This window comes from Pelobates fuscus, chromosome 3, assembly GCF_036172605.1.
Source record: "Pelobates fuscus isolate aPelFus1 chromosome 3, aPelFus1.pri, whole genome shotgun sequence".
NCBI classification, from domain to species: domain Eukaryota; kingdom Metazoa; phylum Chordata; class Amphibia; order Anura; family Pelobatidae; genus Pelobates; species Pelobates fuscus.
The window spans coordinates 190,631,228-190,645,289 of record NC_086319.1 but is presented as its reverse complement, the minus strand read 5'-3'; the positions used below and the strand labels follow the sequence as shown (position 1 = coordinate 190,645,289).

At 41.8% G+C, this 14,062-nt stretch overlaps 1 protein-coding gene across 1 annotated transcript; it reads left to right on the top strand.

The window, feature by feature from the left end:
• The first annotated feature begins 379 nt into the window (after positions 1–379).
• On the top strand, positions 380–6,119 carry LOC134601704 (ubiquitin carboxyl-terminal hydrolase 38-like). The gene is made up of 5 exons (XM_063446217.1): positions 380–706; positions 1,970–2,076; positions 3,068–3,168; positions 4,742–4,841; positions 5,144–6,119. Exons 1-5 carry the CDS (start codon positions 380–382, stop codon positions 6,117–6,119), a joined length of 1,611 nt encoding a protein of 536 aa, XP_063302287.1.
• Positions 6,120–14,062: the final 7,943 nt, after the last annotated feature.

The following is a 14,062-nucleotide window of genomic DNA, read 5'->3' as shown; positions in this document are numbered from 1 at the left end:
CAGAGAACCTTATTTTGTTGAATCTTATAGCTGTTTTTCTGATGCCTCACTTAGTATACAAATATACATTGCACGTGTTTTGTTGTCTATGCATTTATTTATTTTTATTTAAACTTTAAGAGCCCACAAGTAATTTTAACTGTGTTTATGCCATTATCAACATATGAGATTGTGACATGGTTATGATGTCATCATTTGAACAATTGTTTCTCACCAGTGCATGAGGGAACACTCACTCAATACTGAATTGGCTGCATTGCTGTTCAGTGCGCTAGAGTTGTCCTTAGAGTTTTATTACTAATTTTATCAAAAATCCACACACAGTGTTTCATACACATTGTAAAATTGTGGTACTGTGAACAAACAGTTGGAAACAAATATGACAGACGAAGCAACAGTCCTTGACATTGAGGAAACGATATCTGAGACTAAAGATTCCAGTACAAAAAGTAAAACTGGAAGGTTTCAAAATCTGATATTATGGATACGTTTATTTTGGACAAAACTATGTGATTTCGTAAGGTGTCTAAGACTGCGGGTTTGCAATTGGTGCTCGTTCGCCTGTTTTGAGAAACTGAACATTACAGAGTTTTTCACAGGCAAAGGAAGAGCCGAAAATCTCACCTGTGAGCAAGACATCATCAACTTCCTCAACAATAACCGCAGCAAAGTAACCGGAGACAAGAGCAAGCCCAAGGAAATTGAGGTACATAGCTTTATTAGGAAGTATTAGGCTTGAGTAGACCCTTAATGTACTTGTAATATATGTTATACATTTCATATATCCGCCATAAAAGTTATATATTGTTACAAAAAAATGGAACAACATAATAACAATAAAATTTAGATTTAAATGTAACTGTTTACATGTTAAAAATAGGAAAATACATATATACATGAATATATAGTAAGACATGATTAAGGATATCATAGAGATGGTTTAGAGGACTGACAGCTGATTATGACACCCCAGATGTTTCCGAACTACATTCCTATGGCTGGCTGAGCATCATGGGGAATATCGTTGAGAAACAGTGGTTCCAATCTTAGCCATCCTTGGTTTAGAGTAATAACAACAATACAACATCCACGTCATTTACCAATTAATTAATACTGCTGTACAAGGACTAAGCAGAATCATGGGCACTTAAGATCCATTCTTCAAATGAAAATTTAGCCCAGTGACCCATTCTACCATTGCATTGTAGTTTATAACATAAATGTAGCAAATAAATAAATAGACTCATCCCAAAGTGAAAGGTGGGTTTAGTACACCTAGGAAGGCAGAGACGCTGTAAAAAAGCATTTATTCAGAACAATTGCATGCATCTAATTTGGGATTTAGGAACCACTGCTCTACTATACAGTTCTATGTATGTAAGTCCTTGGGAAGTGGTGATCATAGGCAGATTATCTGCAGGATACCTACATAGGGCCTGATAGGTCATGGGAGATCAGGATTTCCAAAAAATAAATTCGCAAGGCATAGGGAAATGGGTGTATTAGTGCATATGGTAGAGAGGCTGAGAGTGAAAAGAGACTGGGAAGAGAGAATAGGCCTATAGTAGTGGAGCTGCGTGGGGATATCTGGCTATGTCAATGGAGTAGGAAGATGGGACTGGGGGGTGGATTGGGACAATGGGAGTGAGGCTGTGGAGGAACGAATAACATTGTTGCTGGGTATAGTGGAATGTGTCAATGGCAGTAGATATAAATATTCTACTAACAAACTGAACATTATAACCATTAGCAATATTTACAAAGCTCCAACATTTTCCAGTCAAAAAGAATGATTTATTTTCACCTTCTTGTGAAAAAAGGGCATTCTGTAACTCCACACATTAATCCGCCAATTCATTACACGGAGACTGTCTGGCTGAGCAATGAAAACACATTTCTGTTTGTAGACATTTTTATATATTATGCGTTTTGTTGACTGTGAGTGTGTTTGTTTTTTCTCTTTCTTTAGAACCTGCCACAGTCAGTGAAATTAAAAACCAAGAAAATTGGCCTAATCAACTTGGGAAACACATGTTTTATGAACAGTGTATTGCAAGCATTATTCATGGCAGCAGAGTAAGTTATGCTTTATTTCACACCAGGGCTGGACTGGGAAAATAATTCAGCCCAGGTATTTAAACACAGAGCAGCCCAGTTGAAGGGGGCAGGGACAGAATGTGGGTGTTTCATGTCATCAATGATGACATGCATGCCACCTCAAAGTGAGTATGCTAATCTGCTGTCACTCCAGGGAAGAGCACTTGCATGGGACCAATGTCCTGTGTTTATTTAACAAAGCACAGCTCTGCAATCTCTGGTGTCCCTATAATATGGATAACAAAGGACAAAAGTGGGGCATGGCCAGTAAAGGGTGTTGTGCATGTGTAGGGGGGCTCTCTGTGGCACTGTATGTGGTTGGAGGCCGATTGTGGGATTGCGTGTGCATAGATGTGACTGTTTGTGGTGTAGTGTGTATGTGTGTGTGTAAAGGAGTCTGTGGTGTACGATGTGTGGCTAGGCACTGTAGTGTGTATATGTTTCCACTGGATGTAAAGTGTGTGCATCTAGGGGCTGTAGAGATTGTGTGTGTGTGTCTGTCTGTCTGTCTGACTAGCAGTTGTTGAGAGAGAGAGAAAGCATTTGAGTAAATTTGTAGTACTTCTACAGCATATGTGTATCGGGACTGGTGTGCATGTGGTTGTATCTAGGGACTGTAGCGTGTTACAGGAGCAGTAATGTGCCCTTTTATGTATAGGGGCTGTAGTTTGTGTAAACAGGGTAGTTTGTGTTTCAGTGTTTATCCATGGACTGTAGTGTGTGAGTCCAGGTGCTATAGAGAGTGTTTGTGTGTCTAGATGGTGTGTGTGCATCTAGGGGCTGTCGTGTGCGTATGTGTGTATCTAATGTTTATGTATGTGGACTGTTGTGTGTGTATATTAATATAAGCTGTAGTGTGTGTATGGGGCTACAGTGAGTTAGCATTGGGGCTGCTGTGTGCATTTATTTTGTATCTCGTACAAGTTGGAATGTCCAAGAATAAGATGTAAAACACATGTTTTTATTTCAGTTTTAGGAGGTACGTGTTATCTCTGAATCTGAGTGGGTGCCAATCACTGATGGAGAAATTGAAACATCTTTTCAAGAAGCTATCTGATACGAACAAGGTATGTTTTTAAAGGGACATTTCAAGCACCATAACCACTATAGTACTCTGGCCTCCCCCTCTCCCCAATTTGTAAGTAGTCAAACCATTGTAGACCAGGTTGACTTCTTACCTAGGATCTGCAAGGCGCCGCTCTGCACTCACAGTACTTCTGACATAGAGCTTTCCACTATATGAGTTAAGCCTGGCGATACAGGGTTTAGCTCAGAAGGGCAAATGGAAGATCCTGTCTAGAAGTTTCTGACTCTCCAAGTTAAGTAGCGGAGACATGGCATATGTGGACCCCTGGTAAAAAGTGATGCCTTGGTAAAACGCATTGACTACTAAAAAAAGGGGATGGGGGAAGGGGGGAAACCAGGGACAGGGCCTCTTCTGGCACCAAAAAACACTACATCACACTGTAGTGGTTATGGTGCCTAGAGCATTTCCTTATTTATAGATATTCTGAAAGTTCCAATTTGCTAAACACTAAAAAAACTAACTATAGGGGCGGGGCCTGACACATAGTGGTCGCGCCTACAGCGTGGAAACAGAGGACGTGGCTCGGAAAGGCATATACAGAGTCTGGTCCTGCATCTGATTGCTGTCGTCCTGAACCTCAGTCCAAACTGGGTCGTACCCCTGGTAACTGCACTCCACACAGGAAACGATGTCCGGTTAAACAGGCATCGAAGTCTGTACATGAGGGCACGGAAAGGCGGGTCTGTGGCACAGGATACCCTCGGGATCAAGACTCTAGGAGATCGGCTACTGAGCACAAAGGAGCCATGAGGGGTCGCTTACATATGCTGCCTTACGTTGATAATAGACACAGCTAGAATATTCCAATGGTGCCCAATTTAGGCATAGGCTGACAGTCCCTCCTGTACATAATCCATAGCCCTCACCTTGGGCCTTGAGCTAGGGGTCATGTATTCACCATCCCAGTTGTCCAATGTACCATTCACATTTATTTAGTCTATTTGCTTGGTTTTAATCTTATCCCCCAGCCAAATCAGCATCCTGGAGAATCTGATCTATGTATTTCAACACCCAGTGGCAATGATAAATTGTTTGAGATGCAGATGTGTGTTTTTGTCTCTTATCTCTCACATCTCTGCTCCATACGCCATCTAGTTTAATTTTAATCCTAAGAATGTGCCATGACACTGTTTCATACTGTTATTGCTTAGTTTGCTAATGCTGTTGTGGCTTCACAAGCTCATGTATTAGCTTTTGCACAACAAAAATAAAGAATATATATATATAAAAAAAAAAACGAACTATACACTTTTATTATTTAAAATACAGCACAAAACATGTTTAAAACCTATTTTTACACAAATCCTAAGCAATACATATGAATGGGCATGCCCACCTATCAGTTGCAAAAATCTGAAATCTATAATACAGTGTGTCATTGGGTCACTTCATTTAAGTTGAATAAAATATATATTTTTAAAAAAAATAACAATAAAGTTAACCTAGCCTTAAACTGGGGATACAACAATAATGTCTTATGTCAATATCACTGCGCCTTTCCCTTGCCAGTACAACATTTTAAAATAATGTATTTTTCCATTTCTAACCAGCGAATAGCTTATGCACCTTGTGAATTTTTTATGGCTTCAAGACCACCTGGGTCCAGTCCTAATTCCCAGGAAGACTCTGCCGAGTATCTCAGATTCCTTCTAAACAGGTACATATACTTGGTCTATACTTAGTCTTTTTAACTAGTAATTGTTGACTAGTTGTTGTCGTCATTCATACCTTAAACATTAGAGGATAGAAGAATAGCAAAATACACAATATTAAACGGTATTATTGAATTCATTTTAACTGATAATTTAGGAGGTGTTTCTTTATAAAATAGCTCAAGTTCATTGCTAAAATCTACATATTAGCTAATTAGTCTTTAAAAGATACACTCTGTGTGCATAAGACAAATGTTGAAGCTTTTAAATTTCCATTGTTCTTGCCTTATATTTGTTTGTGCATTAGATTGCAAGAAGAGGAGAAATCAACACAGAATTCAACACCTCGGAGCACAGAACTGGGGAAGGAAAAAAAAACTGTGATAGAAAGCATGTTTGGGGGAAAGCTGAAAACAAACACTTGGTGTAAGACCTGCAAAAGCACCTCCCAGAAGAGAGAAGATTTCACTGATCTTCCTCTGGCTTTCTCTTCATTTGTCAAACCAGCACCGGTAATGGCATGCTCTACCGAGGAAAAACATTACGATTCTGTTACAATCAATATGACCCCAGCTGCAGAATCACCCACTGAGGAAAACATGAGCCATGGGCCTAGCAACATCTCATGTCAAAAAACTGGAGAGGAAAAGACACAGGAAAAACCTACGGTAAAAGACCTGCTAACTAGTTTCCTGGCACCAGAGGTTCTCGATGGAGATAACAAGTATCAGTGTCAAACATGTGCTTCCCTCCAGACAGCAGAAAGGACTAAGATGATTGTGGAAGAGCCACAATATCTCATTTTAACTTTACTGCGATTTGCCTATGATACAATCTGCAATGTGAAGCGTAAGATATTGGATCCTGTGTCCATTCCACTCGTACTGGATTTGCCTGTAGAGAGATCAACATCTCGGGCTGCATCAGCAGATCAGACACTGGAGAATGAGAATAGAAGACCTGAGGTAGAAGACCTGTCACATAACCAACAACAAGTGCCTTATGTTTTAAATTCTGTTGTGGTCCATTCTGGGTTATCATCTGACAGTGGTCACTATTATTCTTATGCGAGGGACATATCTGATAATTCAGGGTGTTCACATTCTGAAAAACACTCTTCGGCCCTCGGCTCTGTGAATGGAAATGAAGAATGGTTTCTGTTTGATGACAGCAGTGTTTCCAGGAAAACAACACACTTTGTATTAAACAGACAGCCTTCCCTGGCCACACCATATATATTGATTTATAAAAAATCCAACTGTGGGGAGACGCAAAGTGTTTAGCCTAGCTAAGCAAGAGGAGTCTAAGTCACCGAGGATATTCCACTTCAGAAGGAGCCCAGAAATATAATTAGACATAATTATAGAATATGTAGACATGTAAAAGTAACTTTCATGTATTTTAATAAATAATATATGCTTAATTAAAATGTGTTAAAATAGTGTTCAAATTCCTACACCTTTATGGGCCTCCATTTATCCCCTTACCTACTTCGCCCATTTCATATTATATAACGTAACTATATGGAAATATTACCATTCATTCATATTATTTAATCTCATAATGTCATTTTAATCATCTCCCTATCTCAAAGATATTTGTTTCACCTTTCAAATTATAATAAAAAGTAAAAGGGAGTCGAAAAGGAGCCTAACTGTAATGCCAAGAGTCCAAACAGCTAGTAAACACAACAGATTTTCCAGGGGTGAAACCATTTCATTATAATAGTTTTAATGGTGATATTGAGGCTGGATATATCCACTAACCAAGAAACAACTAGACAAGAATTGGTTCAAACTATAGTAGTATAGTAGTAGTAGTGATATAACCATGCAGAACAGCAGGGCTCAAAATGACAAATTACCAATAAGCATTGTCTAATAGCGAATGGAAATTCAATCCAATCTTATGTGAAACTGATCCTCACTGCTTGGGAGGACCCAAGGTGCAAGGTGACAACATGGATGATGTATGTGATTGACAGTTGTAAATTAAATCACTGCTGACATACCTGAGTAAAGGAATAGTAGTTGAATAATAAATCTCCAATAAAATATTAACACTTAATTCCTGTTTAAAAAAAAACATTGGGGTGCATCCTGAGACCTCCAACACCAGCAGCCACGAATTCGACAATTCTGTTCCAACCACAGGTGCTGGCAACTCAGGGTGCCTGGATCGGGCTGCAGTACCTAGCAGGGATCACAAAGATACCAGTCCGGCACCGATCCGCGCTGGTAGAGCCTGAACCGGCCATGAGGCCTAAAACGGAGCGGAGCCTGCAGCATGGTGGAGGCGGCCGACCACCCGGCAAGGGACCCGCTTCCATACGAGACACACGCACAGCCCTGCTACCCCCCCCCCATGGACCGGCGGGGGTTATCCCGGTCCTCGATGGGGACGGTTACCCCCATCCAAGCGACGGAACCAGTGGACAGGCAACACTGCAAGGGCCCAACCAAGATGGCGGCTCGGACGAGACCCGCGAAGGGGAGACCTCGCATCAAGCCACCTTCACACACTCTGGAGTTCTTTGCCCGACTGAGAGCAAGCCTCTGGTCAGTACTCCACACTAAAGGCCAGACCTTTAAGCAGGTATTGAAACACGCAGCGGCGTGGATACGCCTCGCGACCCGCCGCCACCTAAGCAGACAACCGCTAGCGGCTCCCAGGGCGGCCATCCGACGGTGGTTACGCCAAGCGCCCAAACGGCTGAAGAAACCACTACAGCTCCAGGGCGCCAGCTCCCGCTCGAATGCTCACCAGAGGGGGACCACACTTCTTGCCAGACCCACTTCCCGCCCAGTGACATCTGCAACCTACAAAGCGGCGCCATACAGCACGAGTGTAAATACTGACCCTCACCCCCGAGAGCACAAGGCTGCTAGACTGGCCTCCCACACAAGCTACTTACAAGCTCCAAGAGCCGAAGTCCAGCCAGGTTCGCATCCTCCCCTTCACAACGCAGGAGCACCAACTACCTACAATAAATCTACGGCAGCAGGACCCAGATATGGAGGCACCTTGCCCAGAGTTTCCAAGAGCAGACTCGTTCCCCGCCCAGCACCAGCCTCGCTACCTACAGGGATCGGATAAACGGAGAAAAGGGCCCCCAGAACGGGAAAGGCTTGACTACACACTGACGGACACTATTTACCTGTGGCAATACCACCCGAGTGACCTGTGATATATGATCAAAGCCTAATTTAAGTGTTCTGTTATTCCTTCTCTCTCTCTTTTCCCACTTCCCTCACTATATTCTTAAAGCATAGGCATTGCCACATCAGTCTTAAGCTAACAGTCATCTCGATTACTACCCTTGGCTAATCGACCACATGCTGTCAGTTAATTTAGCCTGTAATAATACTGTTTATTGCCTACTGACACCTGCTTCTTGTGCCCTCTTTATTGAGCGTCACCTGTTTTTCATTTTTCAATTACCTTTACTACAAGTATATATTATTTAAACTAGACTACCAGCTAAGACAAGGGATGTAAGCAGCCTATGCCCTGTCCGACAGATACTAGGCCTGACTTTAGCAATGTTTGAAGCTTACTCGTTTTACCTAAATTCGTATACCGATAAAATGTTTAGCACTTAGCTTGTTCCATCTGTTAAGCGACCAACACAGCTTAGTTAATCTTTCTATTTGTTCAGCTTGATCGTTGTTTACCTATCCTAATATAGAATGACATTCCTTTACCACTCCTGTGTATCGTATGGCATAAATAGCATCAACTTATTAATGCTTAGGATAATGTAACACTGGTGTCGTCTTAAGCAAATCTTAATCCTATATATCACACACGAAATGTCTCTGTAATGCCTGAAACCCTACAAAATATACTAAGCAAGCCTCTATTCTTGTTGTTATACCTGTTAAAAAAAAACGTGCATGATTCTCTCACTGCATCACTAAGTATAAGCTATGTATTGTGAATCTACTGTTGTTGGCTGATGTGGCACGACAAAATGTGTGATTTTTATTCTGCACTACAAAAATAAAGAATTTAAAAAAAAAATAAATAAATAAAAAAAAACATTGGGAAAGAAGCTACAGATTTTTGGGAAATTGATAGCTACTATTGACATTTGAAATGAATAGTAATGACACTGAGAAAATAGAGAGCTAGGGATTAAACATAAAAAGCTGTAAATCTAAAACAACATGCTGTTCATTAACATACTGAGATGATAAAAAAACTTTTAAAGGGGTATGGAAATTCTTTAAAATATCTAGTTGTTCACGGGACTAAAATGGTAACCCAATCCACTTGTACGTCATGACAAGCTACTTATCCAGTATACACATTTTTTTTTAATAAGAAATACTGGGGCCCCTACCTAACATCTCTATCTCTCTTTCTCTGTCCTCACTCAATTGTGAGCAACACTTTATCATCCAACATGGTGTCAGATGTCACAAATTCTCATCCAACATGGCATCAGATGTCACATTTCAAAATCTTGTGAAAAGCTACCCAGAAGATTGGAGGCTGTTATTGTCCTAAAGAGAGAGCTAACTCCGTATTAATGTTCATGGATTTGGAATTGGATATCTATGAAGCTTATATAGATGTGATGCTCTTTTAGCCATACAGTGTAGCAATAGTGCTGTCAAGGTTTTTACCTGTTTCTTTAAGGAGGCACTGACATACGTAACGTTACCTTATTTAAACGTTGAACGTTAGTGCCTCTGTGCACAATTAATGTGTTTATACTTCAGTGCGGTACAATCTTTTTCCCTATTTAGGTTCCATCTATTTGAGACCAAAAGACTCTCCAGCGCTCCCCTGAATACCTTCCTACCCTAAATGTCCCGTGTGCCTAAGCTTAGTGAATGCACTAACTATAATGAAAGTGTAAAAGTAGTTTTACTTACCTTCCAGGACCTTGCTGTGGAGGAGTAGCAGGATTGCTAGCACGCATGTGCAGCACAGGATCCAGCTGATTCCCCTCACCGGAAGTGACAAGGGTAGGGGATTTTCACGAGGTAGGGGAATTTAATAGAACACCGGTTTTACTGCAATACTGGCACTGGCCAGGCAGCCTCAAATACCATAAAATAGCAGCCAGATGGCAACCCTAAGAGTAATGTGTAAAAAAAAAAAAAAAAATGTTGTTTTTTTTTTTTTTTTTAAATCAATGGGCCTATTCCATGGGTCTGGGCCTGGGCCTGGGGCTGCAGCTCCATCAGCCCCTATGTTAATCCGGTCCTGCATGCACGCTCCTTCAATCAAATGAGTAGCCATTCAGAGAAGATAACGTGTGAGAACCAGGTCTGACTCAGTTACATTTCAGGTCTAAAGTGACAGGGGCACTGCAACCAGACCACTTTATTGAGGTGAAGTGACTGGGTGCCTACAGTGTCCCTTTAAATAAACTTCTGTTATCTGCTGTTAGTACAGGCTGCTACAGTTCTAAACACTTTTTCACACCTGCTGAAATGTAACTTTGCATTAAACTTTTTAACTATAGCAGGCAGATTGCAATACAGATTGTGTGAAAGAATCTTGAAGTTTTGGGATATTAAAGACATTTTAAGAATCTGCAACTTGTTTTATTTTTCTCCTAGCATATTTTGAAAATTTAATTTTATTCCCTTTAAATGTACAGTCTAAGCAGCATAACCATAAAATTTCCCTATGTAGTCCCACAGTAAGTCGTCAAACTATTTTTAAGTGTTTAACCCTTCCCAGGTTCCCCCAAACAGTCAAAATCTGGTCCACTCCTCAGATATCTATAAAATGAAATCCCTACTTCCGCATTAGTGACATAAATTATTCCCATCTTCGGATAGAATTAATTGGCTGGCAGTGTCAAATGATGCTCTTAGAGAGTTCCATCCAGTTAGGGACAAAATAGAAATGATACTCTGCATAATGGTTTTGTAACATAAGGAAAGAGCTTTAGGCTTAGGCATTTTGCGGCATCTATTGTAGATCTCCTGGGTTTCAGTAGGACTGGAGTGAGATAGGTCCGTTGCTGGGTATACATGTGACTGTATACTGTATACTCTTGAGTTGCAGGTATGAGAATACATATGGATTTGGTAAGCCATGTCTTTGTTGTAGCTTTGTTGTAGCTTTGGAAAGGGAAGGACCTTGGATGCTTCAGTGTATCAATAGAGGAGATACCATGCTTGTTCCAATTCTGGAAGATGTGTGTGATGTTGCTTCTGAAAGAGATCCCCATAGTATATTGCTAGTTTCGTGGTAGGGAACAGATGTCTCTATGTCTACCCACTGGAGTACCTTGTCCAGGGCATGTACTTTCATTGCTGCCTCTATGTGGGTGGCTTTATAGTAAGATACGATATTAGGTAGACCTATTCCTCCTTTTGAGATGTGTCTGTGTAGCAGGGTTGCGAGGATTCTCGGCTTGTGTGGTGCCCACAAGAAGGTTGCAAAGATCGAATGTAGCTGCCTGCAAAACAAGAGAGGGACGTGTATTGGAAGCATGCAAAAAATATATAGAAACTTTGGGAGTAAGACCAATTTGATTGTGTTGCTTTTCCTCAGCCACGAAAGGTGAACTGATTTCCATTTAAGGAATTCTTCCTTGCACTGTGTGAGCAGTGGTTTAAAATTGTATGCAAATAGGTCCCCGACTGTACGGGCTAACTTAATCCATAGATATGTGATATGTTTTGTTCTCCAGTCAAAAGAGTGCTTTTGTTGAAGTGTTTGTAGTGTTTGTGTTGGAATGTCTATCAGTAAAGCTTGCATCTTGGATCGATTTAGCTTGGAATAGGAGATTGCTCCATATGATTCTAAGAGGGATAATAGAGCTGGTAATGACATTTCAGGTTTGCTCAGGGTTAATAAAATGTCGTCGGCAAACAGGTATAGCCGGTGTTCCTGTTTACCGATCTGATTTCCTGATTCGACCTAATTTTGGGCGCTAATGGTTCAAATGATAGGATGAACAATAGGGGGGACAGCGGGCAGCCCTGTCTGGTCCTATTAGTAATGCAAAATGGTGTGGATAAAAATCCTGCATTGGACACTCGGGCCGTTGAATTGTTGTAGAAGGCATTTATGCCCATCACAAAGGTGGGGGGAACCATAGTGTAACAACACCTGAGCCATATAGGTCAGGTTTAGCCCATCATAGGACTTCTCTGGGTCTAAGGGATGGGAGGATTGCGTATAACTTTACATCGCCCTTTAACAATGAGATGGGTTGGAAATTATGACATTGGGTGGGATCTTTCCCTGGTTTGTGAAGTGTTGAGATGTGGGCTGTCAGTATGTCACTCAGTAATTGACCTTTGAAATAGCAGGTGTTGAATAGTGTCGTCAGGTGTGGGGCAAGGGTATCTATATATGTTTGGTAATATTTGTTTGTGTACCCGTCAGGGCCCGGTGCTATATGCTTGGGAAACTGGCGTATGACTTGTTTAATTTCCATCTCCTCAAATGGTATGGATATGTGTGCTATGTCAGTTTGTGTGAGTTTGGGTACCTGAACGTTAGTGAGGAAGTCCTGGATGGACTGTATGGTGGGTGGCGTCGTCTGAGGGTCGTCTGTGAGATTGTATAATTCGCTGTAATAAGACGCGAATTAATTAACTATGTCTTGAGGGTTCATAATTTTGGAACCATTTTTTGTGTAGAGGTACGCGATCTTGGTATTGCATCTTCCCGCCTTAAGTTGTAATGCTAGTAATGCCCTGCTCGATTGCCCTGGGCGAAGAAATTATGTTTGTATCGGTGAAGGAGATACGTCGTTTTTCCCAGCTCTAAGTCTCGGAGTTTGGATTTGTTAGCCAGAATGCACAATTTTAGTGTACTAAAAGGAGCAGTCTTGTTCTAGTTCTTTGATCAATGTAGTGCAGTGTTTGATCCTTTGCTACTTGGCATAATTGGCTTGTTTGACAAGTAGGACGCGTATCACTGCCTTGTGTGCTTGCCATATAATTTTGATTGAATTATCTTTCGTGGTGTTAGTCGTGAAATAGGAGGATAGTTCTCTGTCTATCATGTTAACTAGCACTGGGTCATTCAGTAGGGTGTCGTTAAGTTGCCATGTGCCTGTCCCTGAGGTGGGGAAGCAGTCGCGTATGGTCAACATCACCGGTGCATGGTCGGTCCATGTGATTAGTCCTATGTCAGTGTTCTGAATTTTGTGCATTGCTGTGGAGGGTATGAGAAATCTGTCTATCCTGGTGGATGTGTTGTGCGCCATGGAATGGAAGGTGTAGTCACTGTCTGTGGGGTGCATTATCCTCCATGAGTCGAGGTAATCGTGATGTAGTATCTGTGTGCATCTGGCGGTTGACTCAGCTGATTGTTTTGTGCAGTGGATGGGGCTACTCTGTTACTGGAAGAGGTGTCCATTAGTAAGTTTGAGTCCCCTCCAATAACCACATCTCCAAACTTGTTAGAAGTTGCTAAAGCAAAAATCTTGTCTAAGAATTCCTCCTGGTTAGTGTGAGGTCCATAGATGTTAGAGTGTAAGGTTCATTGTTGATGTGGCATTGTATTAGTAGGTATCGTCCCTTTCTATCCCCTATTTTTTTTAACCAGTTGGAAGGAGACACCACTCCCTATCAATATAGATACTTGCCATCTCTGGAAGTTGGAGTTGTATGTTCTATTCTGCGAGTACCTGTCGGCCTTCTTCCATGTTAGTAATGTGGCGTTCCACTCCATTGTGTCTCAGCATAAGGCGGGTCGGGTACCCCCATCTGTCCATGATTTTAGCGTCTCTCAGGGCTTTTGTGATGGGTAAGAAGCTTTTACGCTACAAAAGTGTAGCTGCTAAGAGGTCAGTGTACAGCGTCACCCCTGCGAACCAGTCTGGCAGTGTTGGTTGGAGTTTTGCTGCTTGTATGATCTTCTTCTTAGAAGTATAGTAATGCAGCTTGGTGATGGTGTCTCTAGGCGTCGTGGGTCTGGGCCGCGGCAGTCTGTGTATGTGGTCCAGCAGGAGGAGGGGTTACGCGATGTCTGGGACCAAGGCCCGAAAGAGTTCAGTAGCGTAGGCCCTCAGGTCTTGTGGTAGGACCGTTTCTGGTATGCCGCGCATGTGGATATTTCTGCACCGGCATACGACCGGTCTCTATCTTCTTGGTCGGCTAGATTGTCTGTGAGGTGTTCTACCTTGGACTTAGTTCACCGTAGGCTCCCTCACTGCCCACATCCATCATCAGTGCTAGCCAGTCTTGGGGTGGGGGGCACTGAGGTGACCAACTCTTCAGCCCCCAGGACAAGAGGCTGA